At 41.4% G+C, this 14104-nt stretch overlaps 1 protein-coding gene across 5 annotated transcripts in view; it reads right to left on the reverse strand.

The window, feature by feature from the left end:
* LOC136711978 (nck-associated protein 5) overlaps positions 1 to 14104 on the reverse strand; it is a 187571-nt gene that overhangs the window by 123809 nt on the left and 49658 nt on the right. For all 5 annotated transcript variants that reach the window (XM_066688605.1, XM_066688607.1, XM_066688608.1 and 2 more), the window contains one exon: positions 4169 to 4242. In XM_066688605.1, coding sequence (XP_066544702.1) covers positions 4169 to 4242 — 74 coding nt within the window. The remainder of the gene's footprint in view (positions 1 to 4168; positions 4243 to 14104) is intronic.

The raw sequence follows: 14104 nt of genomic DNA on the forward strand, positions 1-14104 counted from the left end.
GAACAGGCTACCCATTGAAACTAAACATAAGAGCATCAGAATTTGACGCCCCCCGGAAAAACAGGAGAGGTAATTTTTCTTCCCTCTCCTCCCTGATGCAGCTGCAGAAGTGGCAGTGTCCTACAGCTCTTGTACTGCCCAGGGCAATACACAGATTTCAGCCCTGCATGGGCACCGGTGCTGGTGAATGGCCCTCCTCCATTTCTCCAGACCTTCATCTTCATCTCCTGGAGAGCTGCAGCAGGATCTGTACCCCGGGTCTCAGTCGCCTTTGACTCGCCCAGAGGTTTGAGTCAAGGCGTACAAGCCCCGGCCATCTGTCACCCGCAGATGGGATCAGGTAGGTCCGGCATCAGCCCTTGCCCCACTCCATCACGGACCGGTGTGAGCATCTGGATTCCCCAGTGCAGGTCCACTCTCTCAGGGCAGACGCGCACTCACAGACACGCACACGAACAGATCTACATTGTTGTGAGTCGAGGCAGGGGCGATTATAAATTTAAGTCCCCCTGACACAGCTGCTATTCACAGAGGGTAGGCTACCTCGCTCCCAGTCCCGTCATGCTTTTTAGCGTGTCCAAAAGCATCCATATGTCCTAGGAGCCATCTATAGGGCTGCCTGCTGGAGCCACGGCCTCGGCCCTTTGCTACAATGTCGCTAGTCTTTGGAGAGTCGTGAATCTACAGAATGGGGAACCAAATCCTCTTTAAGAACACTTGCTATGCGAGCCTATGCTAATTTACAGCTATATTAATTAGTAGTCTCCTTACTTAACTGTGGACGAGCTACAAATCCACAGTAGAATGAAAGAACAGTGGCATCAGAAAATACTTATTGAAATGAGAGAGACAGAGAGAGAGAGAGAGGGGACAACAAGTGATCAAATCTTCAGCAAAACAAGCAATTTGGTACATGGATGTTCTGCAAACTTAATTTCGCTCCAAACTGGCTAGAGGTGTTAAATTAAAGGAACCAGAAGGGGTATGTGTGTGTATGTGTGTGTGTAAACAATTCTCGTTGCCCCTTGCCATCCACAGTGACTTTACTTTAGGAGTCATTGGCAGTAAGGGAAAACAATGGTGCCATTCTTAATTCTTGACAAAAAATCCATGAAAGCATTCAGTTTAAGATTAGCCATTACAGGCAATTAATGCTTCCCGTTGGCGGCCACGGAGACACAATCTCGCTTTCGGATCATTATTCAGCGCCGAATCCTTTGTTTCAAACCACACTTTGTACATATCAGCTGTTTCACAAGATTAGCATATATTTCAACTCTCGCTGCCTCGTCCCCCATTAGTAGACCCTCGACACATTAGGAAATATGGTACGGATCTGTATTTCTCCTGGTACAGGAACCTGGAAACACCATAAAATCACAACATTTTTAATTAGTCAGTTTCCAAGCTGACCATCGCATTTTCGAGAATTTCAAAAAATAAATCCTTGATGTTTCCTACACAGGTGGTATCTCCAGAACACCCCGGCATCAACGTGGTACATCATTTCAATTACCAGATGTCTGAAATGTAAGCAATTAAGCCTAAGCAGAACTAAGAACGCTAATTTTGAAAGTGTTTGAATCGCTGTAATTACCACCTTTGTCGGCTCAGAATTAATTGATAACCTATTAAGAGCTGATTAGACAGCAGTTGGGGAGCAATGAAACAAATGGACTTAATGCAGTTGTGTGTGATAAATGCACTGCCATCTATACACCTAAAGTGTCCATGGAAAACATCTCATCTGGAAATTCAGAACGTGAGCCGAAGATAGAAATGCACCTTTAATTTACAAATGGCTTATTCGATACCCATGCAGGGGGAAAACATTTAATACTGGTGTGATCTTAATACAATAGTTTCCCCTTTTTTATTTAACAATCTTTTTACATTTTGAGTCAGTTGGAAATATTCTTGTTCAACATAACGTTACGCATATATCTACTTTTCTACTTAGCTGTAGAAAGAAAAACATATACTGAGGGTGCTATAAAAAGAAGAGGAAATCTACGTTTTCTGATTTGTAAACAGTCTCACTAAATATAGCTCCGCAGAAGAAATCACAGCTCTGAGAATTACAAGTGCGTCTGCGTGAGGCTCTTCAGATATAAAAGCTGTGTGTCGGGACGGGAAGAAATCTCTCAAACTAAACTGCAAGAAAAGAAGCGCATCCAATTCCTCATCTGAGGGAGAGTTTCCATTTAGGAGAGTTTGGTTCGCTTCACCGCGAGGAAGTGCGCAGTTCCCCGACCGCATTCGCCGATCTCTGGACATTGTTCGGGCTCCGTCTCCGTGCCTATGGGGATTTTATGAGCTAGACAAAAGTAAACCAAGGGCAATTCATCATTGGCAGGTTCGGTATCCAGTGCCGCAATAGGATGGACTGATGGTAGTCACAAATCACAACCATAATAAAGTCTACTGCTGATTTATAAGGACATCTGTCTTGCTGCAGACACTGTAGGTCCACCCCTATAGGTTGGGTATTATTCTCATGATCCATAGAGAGATTGTTGACTTTATATCAGCTGCTTTTGCACATTCTGCCTATACATAAATATAAATGTGTGATACGTGAAAGTAAAATTCAAGTTTGTTTGGAGTATAAAACCCCCCTATTTTAAATAAAGCACTCCTCGCCGCCGTACAGAACTGTGCTTTTATTCATGAGGCTCTCTTGGCTTTGACTGAGTTGAATGTAGCCATAAACCATGACCCAATTGTGCTGGTGACATTGTATTATTTAACACTGTAAAAATGAAATACAGCTGCTGTTTTCTTTATTTTTAAGAGACTGGGCCTTTTCATTAGCCAGCGTTTCTCTCAATGCTCCTGTCGCCTTTCATTTCTCGAGTGCTCTGTCACTCCAATCCTGATATTTAATTTCAAGTGCGTGCACACACGATGTTGCTTTTAGGAAACGGGTTTATATTGCGTCTCGTGTTTTGAGACACAGAGCCACATTTCTCCACATTTTTGTCCTGCGGTACTAATAGAAAGTCTTTCCTAAGGGAAGGTTTTGCCGAGGAATATATATGTCCTGTGTTTAACTGGACCTTCGTTCCTAATTAATATCAGGAAGTGCCTCATATTGGTAATCATATATTTTAAAGTATCCATATACATTTACACTCACATATAGCACCTGCTGACCGCATTGTTCATTAGTTACAGCAAGACAGAGCAAACAATGTGCAAATCCTAGAGGTAACTATTGAAGAAGAGCACGTAGCCTCTTTATTTTAGTCTAAACATGATGCAAATACATTTAAATCCTGCACTCTCGCAATCCCGGTCTCACAAGTGCGTTCGGGGTTTTTGGGCTCACAGCGATGGGTTCACCTTCGCCGTGAGAAGGGCAGGGGTTTTCATTCACGGGAAGAGGAGGGAGAAGAACAACAATCTGTCCCATACAAACCACTTCCCAGCTCCCCACTGATCGGGACCTAGCGCTTGCAAAGACTTCTGTCACCCCCAGAGGCCCGGCTGCTATTGCCTCACAGGCCTCCCTGCTTAGTGAGGGGTAAACAAATAGGAGGGACTATTGAAGGGTTACCGGATTGCTTTCAGGAGTCAGGGTGCTGTGGGTCGGTGTTAGTGACATAACCTGAAGCACCCCCATTCAGACATGTCTATTTGAATATTTATAAACAGCCCCAGAACCCCCAAATCTGTGCTTGAGAAGAAGAAACGGCACAAAAGAACTAAGTGGCTTCAGTATAATTAGATATATTTAGAGCTTCTTGGAAAAATGTAAGTGAACTAATGAGCATTTTACATCCTGAGAAGCAAGTGACACAGCCGCATGCAAAGGACACGAGCTCTTGAAAGCTGAAAAGTAATCCCAACCAACTTCCGTAAAACCATAAATCCTGCCCTGCAAACACCTTCCTCAAAAGAGAGGAAAGATCTGATCACCCAAATCTGCTGTTTATGATAAAACTTGCTTCCAATGAAAAGAAACTACCTAAACCATTGAGATTTAAACAAAGACATGACATGGTGTCAGAAATCAACCTGTATGTGAATAAAAACAATGTGGTCCTGAGTTTAAAAGTAGAAAACTATTTGGATATTAAAACAACATTTGATAGTTTGGCTTTAGTTCTCTTGTATGTCAAAGTCTTGACGGGTAAAACAGAAACGTAAGGATAGTTTCACTTGCCTTCGCACATTCCTGTGTTCCTCCTCCAGCTGTTTGAGCAGTTCTTCTATACACTTATTGGAGTCCATGTACTCCTGCGGAGGTATTAGAAAGGCCGTTATTAGCACAGACTGCACTCAACGCCACATAAAACAAGCTGTTCTCACAAACTTCTCCACTGTACGCTACGCATTTTCAACACTCAACACAGTAGGTATGCTGAAGATTATAATTGTGGAAAGAGAAAGTGTAAACACACGCACAGATCACGCCGAAAGAAAAGAAAGGCGTGTTGAAAATATCTATACATGGATGTTTGAGAATATAGAAGTAAAATAAGCACATGCACCTTTGGGCGATTTAATAAACGGCACGGACAGCTGTTCCAAGTCAAGGGGGGATATTGATGCCCATGAATTTCCGCTGTGTTGCAGTCCTGTGTCAAAACAGATGTTCTGCTTTTTAAAATTATTTTGTGGACCTGATGATTTGTTCCTTAACGCTGTACTGTTGTTATAAGATGAGAGAGAGAGAGAGAGAGAAGGTAATCTATAGCAGGCAGCTGTTACTGGAAAGCTTCCAAAATGCACAGTTGTGTTTGTGTGGCACATTTGCATTACTAACGAACAAACACCCTAAAGCAATGAGCAGATTCAATCAAGTTAAAGATAATTAATCTAAAGTTTACTTTTAATTTCATGATGAATTAGAGTTTCAAATTAGACTGCAAATAAGCCGCGACTGTCAAGTGAATTTCGGAGTGTTAAGCTACATTAAGCTCAGGTACAGCAAGAGAGTGGGGGTTACCGTGGGCAGAAATGCATTACTTTCCAATCCTCATGCTAAGATTTAACCAGAATTTATACACATCTGAGCGAAAAGTTTAAAGATTTAGAGAAAAAGGTCAGAGGTCGAGGGATTCCTGTTTGACCATTCAGTCAGTCGGCCTTTTGACAATACCGTTCAAAGGCAGGTGACGGGTCATTTGAATAATTCTGCACTTGTGCTTGTCTGTAATATCCATCTAGGTTTTCTTTTTACATATTTATGATGTGCCTCTGCACGGTAGGACAAGTTAATATTCATGACGTCAAGAGGGGCCGAGTTAATGTCAGGTAGGCTGTGATCTCAGGATACAGCGAAATAGTGAAAATTTACAAAAAGTGTAACACATTCGTAAGTCTGTGTGAAGGGAAAATACTTTATCCTTTGTTGTGAATATTGTTGGTAATCTCGTAACTTCATATCCAAGGAATAGATCGAAACCGAATATATTTTTCGGTATGTCTTCCAATAAATCAATACCTATTAATCCTAATCAGATATACTATGAAATAAGTTATTTGGCAAATAGTTGTGCAATCAAATGTAAAAAACACATTTTACAAAAACACATTAACAAAATATGCGGAATCTGGTGTGTTTTTTTCTTCCATTTTCATTATTATCACTGTGATCCTCTGTAAAACAGGACAACACATACAACAGTCAGCAAAACTACGCAATACACTGAAACACAGACGGTGCCATTTGCATATTTCTGCTTTATTCCAACTATCCCCCTTAATGAAGGAATCTAGGCAGATGAGGAGTCAACACATATGAATCGAGGTTGGCAAGTCGGCACTCGACAAGGAATAAGACACCAACCTCTGATATTTATGGAGAAATGTAAGCAACAACAGGACAACGAGGCATGTACTGTACAGAGCACAAGTGAGCTTCGGTCTCCACAACGTTATGGACTCAAACTCTGCAGGCACGATTGTCAGGGTCACTCAGATCACGAACGCAATGCATCACCTATCGGTATTATTAACACTGCACTGTTCGGAGGCGGACTGCTCCCAGGCGCACATGCTTTATGATGCCCTTTTATTCTTAGAAAACAGGGTTGTTGTGTTATGAGCAGCATTCAGAAGAGCAAGGGCAGGGTTCTTATCTGGAGGAGACGCTGCTAAAAATAGCAGGACTCATGGCTTTGTTCCCTACTTTGATACATTACTGCAGTTTTCGTTGTACATATTCACACATTTGAAACAATCATGTCCTTGAATAATTTTATTTCAGATTCTGTTACTAAGTAGCATTCATTAGGCTACACTTATCTATCAATTATATATTTTCAGAGTTTGCTGAACTCCGATTCGGCCCAGAGAAAACTGCATTTGAGTTAAGACAAGGGGTAAGTATTTCAGGATTCTATCCTGTCCTGGCCGCCTAACTGTCAATATACATACGTTTTCTCAAGTTATATTGCAAACGTAGAGAGGATTTCTTATTAAGAACATAAGAATATGAAGTGTCCAATCGAGAGGAGCCCATTCGCCCCATCGTGTTCGTTCAGTGTCCATTAATAACTAAGTGATCCAAGGATCCTATCCAGTCTGTTTTTGAATTTTCCCAAATTGTCTCTTCAGCCACATCGCTGGGGAGTTTGTTCAGATTGTGACGCCTCTCTGTGTGAAGAAGTGTCTCCTGTTTTCCATCTTGAATGCCTTGAAGCCCAATTTCCATTTGTGTCCCTGTGTATTATTACTAGTAATAATAATAATAGAGTAGCCACCAACAAATATGGTATCTCCCTTCCTCGAGAGCATCATCATATTAATTTGTCCCATCAGGTTTACAGCTGGCACCAATAGAAGCATCGTCGATCCAGAACTGATGGGTTCTGGCACATAGACCTCCTTGAATTATGTCCTGGTCTCATCCATCTTCCAAGGCTCTATCGATTGAACATTATAGATACCAGTTTGTTAAAACTTAAAGTAAAAAACAAGTGAATCAGCCACAAAATATATATATAATGGTGATGTACATATTGAGGAACTACCTGCAAGGCTACTGCTGGTTTGATGACAAACATGTGGTTGAGATCCTCATTAGCAGTATTTCCTAGGAGCAATTTCTTCACTAAGTTGCATGTTGTGTTATGTTTTATAATATTAAACAGAACACCTGCGTCTGCAATTGTGATGTTGTTTAACATAAAGGAATGTGTGAATGTGTTAAAATTGCTTTTTAACCACAGTGACACTGCCTGTCTCACTGTGATTTGAACTAAAAACAGAGGAATATCAGTACAGGAACTCCACTCTGTCTCTCTCCTTTTCTTTGCCAGCAGGGTACAGTATCTCATGAGGGGATAAAGAGGCTTGCCATCGTGGACTCTTGCAGCACTTTTGTCATAAACACAATCAAGCTCGATTTCATCAGCGAATGTTAAGTGATTTAAGGAGGAGGAGGTCAGACGAGTCGTGCTGGTATTTTCAGCAGGGAATGAAAGATCACACAGAGAAATCCTCAAACATGTTACAAAGTGTTCGAAACCAGTGTTCAGTTAACGATTTCCTTATAGACACACACAGAAACACATCTAAAGAGTTGGATATGTTCTTTCACAATGGATATATTAAGTGCAGATATCAGAAATTTTGAAATTCTATACATAATTCAGCCCTCCCTCACAAAGTATGGCTGTCATTTATTTCATGTCGAATCCCATTAGGCAAATAAATGGAAATGGAGTGGTTGTCACTGAAATATGATGAGGGGGAATTTCTGTTATTATGTTGTTCCAAAAACCTACTGCTACCTCGTGCTGTAAACTCAGAGATATCATTATTAAATTTCTAGTCGTCTTCTCTGATATCAGTCTTGTAACTGAGGTACGAATAGTGCTTCGCAAGACCCATTTCACTCAATAGTGCCGCCCTTTCCTCCGATCTTGGGAAAGGCAATATAAAAAAAGCAATCACGCTCCATTTTCAAAACAGTGTGATGTCACTTGAGATTTCAACTAATTTATCGTGCATCTTTTGTAAGCAAACTTTTCAGAAGACTCAGCCGCGTGTTATTGGTCTCTTGGGGGCAGACGAGTTATTTCTCACAGCTACTGCACAATGCGTATTTTCGATGGGAATGAAAATGTAATAAAACACATCTTAATGAAAATCTGCCCATAAACAATGAGTGTTTAATAACAGCTCTACACTGGAGTGAGGAGACGGGGCAGCAACTAAAAGTGCAATATGGGGGGAAATTGTTGTAGACACAGACTTAAACTAAAGTATTTTCCCCCTTGAGACACTGGTATTGAGATTGAGTTTATTGTCACTATGATTACTTGTAATATTTGTGCTGTTACATATTATTCCTCCCATGCTTGCGTATTTCTTGGATCTACCTGCCATTGTGTGTGTGGGTGTGTGTGTGTGTGTTCATCTTGAATTGGTAAATAACAGTCAACATTGTAGGTGGCTGCCTAATTACTGCTTGTGTATATATTGACACAGACACCAGGTTATTATTTAAATGTACCTAAATTACAGAAGGAACCATGTGTTGTTTATGTACAGTGTATTACAAACTAGTCATTCGAGCTACGGAAACAGCAAAGGACGAATCCGTAAGGAAAACGAATCTGAAGACACAGCTGAGACTTATGCATTAAACCACTTCAAATAAAATATTGCAGTGGTTCTGCAGATACCACCATCAATCAAAACACAAAGACCTGGTATAACAGTGAAGAAGAGAATCATTATTGTGGTTATTATCACCAGGGCTTTCTTCCTCCCATGAATGCCCTTAATAATAAAAAAGGGATAAGAAAAAGCCTTTATGACAGTCCTTTTACTGAAGGTTAAGCCCAAATTCAAATCATTATAAAAATAAAAAAAAGGACCAGCCCGTTTGGCTTCACAAAAGCTTTTATTATTGAATAGTATCAACAAAGGGGGCTAGCAAGATGGGAATGATTTCAAGTGTGGAAAAAGGCATTCTCCAGCTATTTATTGCTGCTAAATCACACCCGATCCCAGCACCAAAGCGGAGGGATTAGGCCCTTTCTTCATTCCAGTGGAAATAAATCACCTACTGCTGAAACGAGGCAATTATCACATTTTCTGTCAAAATCCCTGGAACGACAATCTGTGGACCAGGCTCGACCGATGGGGCTGCGTCAACGCCGCCCCCAGTGCCAGCTGAAGACGCCGGGTGCCGCAGGGTCCAGCTGAGATGCCAGCGGAGGGCACATTAGGTGACCATTAAGGGCAGGGGAAAGTTGCCAAAACTAAATTTAGCGTACACTAGGCCAACTGTAATCAATATGTCAAATCAGGAAAAAGGAATTAAAGCGGTTCTTTGACGGAAGGGTACTTAAGTGTAAAAGCGGACGGGAGCCAAATTTGTGCCTTTGTTCCTGAATCCCTTGATGCCGGTCTTGGAGAATAGGCGACTCCTCCGGTCTACCACTCACTGCCTTTGTTCCTCAGCCTGTGAATGCAACTCGGTGGTTTCGAATGAAGCGGAAAATGGTTTTCCATTCTCCAAAAGCTGTACCTTGACTTGACTCTACACTTAAGAAACTAAAAGTGAGAAAAGTGAGACATCTTAACTCTGCAGAATCCAAACCACACTGTTTCCTGAAAATGAATAAACTTCACTTCAGATTATCATTGTGTTGACAGGGCACTCAAATGTAGGTACAAGCAAGCAAACAACAACACACACATGCGTGACGAAGATGTTGAAGTTAAAACTCTGTGATGGGGCTTAATTTCAGATTGTATCTGAAGAGAGTGGAGGTAACATTAGGCTCATTTTAGACCAAAAATATCTAATCACAGTAATTGTCATATTACTCACTTGGCAGTAAATAGCTGGAGGGTTTTTGCAGTAAATCATCTCTTTTCTATCTTGTCATAGAACATAAGAATAAATGTCACCTATGACTAAATTCTATAAGCTACCCTCAATTACATGAAATAGCAAAGTTTATTTTTTTCAATTTCGTAAAATGAAACATAACAACAGACTGCAATAAAACAGATGCTACATACTGAACCTGAGATCTATCGAGAAGAAAAATCCTGTGGTAACATCCAAAATCCAATCCAAACACATCAAAGGAATGATAAAATGCTGGTCTTTTATAATAATAATATAATCTCTGTAATAGCTACGCCCATACAGATGCTGTACCTGAAAATGCAAACCAGTGGAAGTAGTACAAGTGCAGTAGCTGAGCAGAAAGTCTTTAATTGGTGGTTATTCCCCAAGTCTTTGGTTTTTCTGTCTGAAACTCAGGACTCCAGCAGAGACCAGGATCAGGCTTTGAAGTTCTCTGAAAATTTATGTCAGAGAACTTCTTAAGAAAAAAAACTTTTGGTAGGAGGGGGAGGTGGGGTGTAATGAACATACTAATGTGGAATATCTATTTTTATAAAGACAAGACCGAACATATCTGAGCAAGTCTACCAAATTCAGTAACCGAGCCCAGGGGAGACGCTGACTAAAACCTTTAAATGAAGCCAGAGATAAATTAAAGAACAAATCAATATGATCGCAGCAGCAGAAGTATCAGGATTGTTTTTAATGTAAAGGCTTTTCGAGGGACTGAGTGAGAGAGCTGCCGTCTCTTATCCACATGCCGATTCTGAATATGTTCAACACACCCAAAGGCATTAATCAAAAGTCGTTGAGTCGTGAGTGCCGTGTCGGATTTCGAATCAGATCTGGATAACTCTAGAGGATTTTGCCAGTGTTACAATCATAGACTCTCCATCACTCGGCGAGGTTCAAACGACGGGTGCCACAGAACTCTTTAGCGTAACTAGGAGGATTATTTCCGACACCAATAATAAAACAAAGACCCTCCTGTGTCGGCACAAAGGGAACTTAAAAAATATGACACTTCTTTTAAAGTGCGATGAAGGCGGTTCATAGATTAGGTTTAGTAGTGAATACTGATGTGTTATTCAAACATGCTGCAGAGCACTATATAATGGCTTTGGCTGGGTATTACTCCTGTCATTTTCACAACATGTACTAAAGAAGAGCAGTCCCAAGAGGTCTGTAAAGGGAATTTAGGTGTTTTTGCCAGAGCCACAAACCAGTGCCTCCCCAGTCCCCTCCACGACACGAACTGTCAGAGGAATCAGAGATTGATACAGAAATGCATCGGTTGAAGTCTCGCCATAGAGTCGCATCGTCGACTGTGATCCTGCGCAAGAATGCACCAGACGCCCCCCGAAGAAGGAGCGAAAGTCACCCCATCAGCGAGATCCATCCCACGCCTGTGTTTACCCACAAACACACCAACGCAATTAACAGTGTTGCTGTACACACAACCGAGCGAGAGCCTATTATAGGCATCTTCCCTCCATTCGGTTGTAGTGCTGCAGTCGATGCTCTTTGTGATTTAAAACTGTAATATGATTAAAGACGAAAGGAGGTGGAAACATATTCAAAGATGTCTTCAACTCCACTGGTTCTCTGCTGGCCTAACCACCATAAACACATACCAACCCCTCGGCAAATCTGCTCCTGGCAACGCTAAACTTCTACACAATACAACCATATAGAGGATTTTTTTAAACTGCCTTCAAAAATACTTTGAATTATATATCTATTGATACATAGATTGATGGACGGATGAATGGTTAGAGGTCATGTTCCTTTTGTACATAGCTTTTACTGCAGTCTTAGAATAACCAACACATGTACATTTGCCATGTGATATTACTATACATTTGCCAGATATGTGAGGGGGAAAAGTGACAAGGTCGTGACCCCTTTCAGCGTGGGACTCTCAGTCTGCACTGTACACTGAACTCGAAGATGGACGGGAAAAAAAACAACCTGTCTGTCTTGTTCAGCGACAGCACTTGGAATAAACTTTGATAGCTTCTGGTGTTTCGAGTGTCAAAGCATCCTATCTAACCCCTGAGCACTGACTGGGAATACAGGATTTGAAATTATGATGTATCTTCATCAGAAAATGTTTTTCTCTGTGGCGGAACCTGCATCGAAGAGGAGCACAAAGATGGATGAACTTTTTACTCCGACCATCACAATGTCAGTCAGGGGGGTATCTATCAGTCTCCAGTTTGCTGATATCTACCTCAGCCCGCCCGAGCTCCCAGATGATACATGGGCTTTATCGAGGAACACCCCGGCACAATGCTGGCGATCTTTGTCTCCGGTTCATTTCTCAAATCCACCGCCGTCTCTCCGCGGTACTTGTATACACCATCTCCCTCCCACATCTGTCTCCCATCAGCCAACACAACAATCCCTCACAGCTCCTGCCGGGCTTCCTTTTGTACGCGTGTTGAGATCTTATGCATAATTATGTGGTGTTACTATGGTGATTATGTGTGATTTGTCAAGAGGAAAGTCCATTGTGCCCGGCATGATTCTGCACACAAATAGCCACAGTGCCAATTCCCTGCATGGGTCTGCTTTATCCCCGAGTCCTTACTGAGACTTTCAGCTGCACAACGGACAGGAAAGCCCAGATCTATACACACACACACAATCAATAAAATAACTAGTTTCCTTCCACCCATTCTAGAAACACAGGGGTATAACATTAATCTGATTCATGTGTGCACTGCTGCTTGGAAAGGTATAACTGTCTCTAATGGATGCAAATGCCTGTTTATTTATTCTCCAAAAGAGGAACTTGTATAAAATGTTAGAATCTCAGTCTCATTTTAACCCGTTACATACTTAATACGTGTGACCTGTTAAACTCCTGGTATAAAAACACAGGATTCAAGATGTGCATACCCTTCACTCACTGATGGAAAAAAAAAGGTTTTGGTCCAAGCAAATTCTCTCATTTCAAGGTTACAAAAAATAAAGGACCGCTACTATGAAATATTCCCTGTCCTTGACACATCTCACACACTGTGGGTGTGTCGCTGAATATAGATTACATTAATACAAGGCTAACTTGTTTTCCTGCTTTGCAGTATTTCTCGGCTGAATGAAAGCCATACAGAACAAGGTTAAGGCCGCTGCTTAGACTCGAACTCGAGTTCCTATATCTGCGAGTCCAGCCCTGTCTGTCAATATAGGCTTTTCTCACTGACACGGTTATCTGATGGCCATTTGGCATTCCCCAACCCCCAGCCAATATTAGTCCCTTTAAAGACCCACTGTTAGCATTCGCAATCCTCTAGATAATCTTCCAAAACATTAAACTATATACTCCATTTCGTTGGGCTTACTTCGTTAAATAAATCAGTCGATTCATGGATGACACGTGGGGAAAGCAGACCTACGCACTAGTGTTGGAAATGCACAAATTAGAAAGCATACCATCGTTGGTCAGTGCTGATGTGAACTACGGGAGTCAACAACGAAGAAGTAATGTCTTAGGGGATGGAAAATGTAAACAAATTACCAAAAATAATGATAAAATGTGCATGTGAGAAGAGAGAAACTGGACGAGTTAGATGTAAATTTGATGTTTACTTGTTATTGTCGGTTTGCAATGAAAAGCAGGGCCAGAGAAAAGGTGTTTTTGCACAGAACCCCTTAACCCAGGCCAACGCAACCCTGAGCTCACCCCCACATGCATTCGCACATCGCATCTCTCTCAGCGTTTCGGCCCAGATCGAACACTGTCAGCACCGGTTGTGAATTCAGGTTGAAAACATCCTGTGACTGAAAATGAGTGACAATCTCTGGGGTGACCAGGGGGTGTCGAGACAAATGTGAGAAAAGCTCTCATGTTGAGTTCTTACAAGCCTTTTATTAAATGGCCACGTTATAGCCAGCAGGAGACCAATCTCAGGTGCGGCAGCGGAAATGAGTATTGCCTTAAAATGTAATATAAATATAAAGGCCCAGAATCAGTCTCCATTTAAAAAGGGAGAAAATACTTTAGAAAGATTAAGGAAATAGTGCAACTCTGTACAGGAGTTAATGTTAAACAGATGTGTGTCTTTATGTGTCTGCTTATTCAAGGGCTGACAGGCAGGCACCATACCTGAGTCTAAAATAGAAAAAAAAAAAAATACAATTACTGTATTCATAAATAGCACAGCTGATTTTAATGTCACACGCCCAAAACAGGTAATGCTGATGTTTATATTGGGTACATTTTAATATGTCTTTCGCGTTTTAATCATCGCATACTTTCCAAAGCAGAAACGATTC

This window comes from Amia ocellicauda, chromosome 16, assembly GCF_036373705.1.
Source record: "Amia ocellicauda isolate fAmiCal2 chromosome 16, fAmiCal2.hap1, whole genome shotgun sequence".
Lineage (NCBI taxonomy): Eukaryota > Metazoa > Chordata > Actinopteri > Amiiformes > Amiidae > Amia > Amia ocellicauda.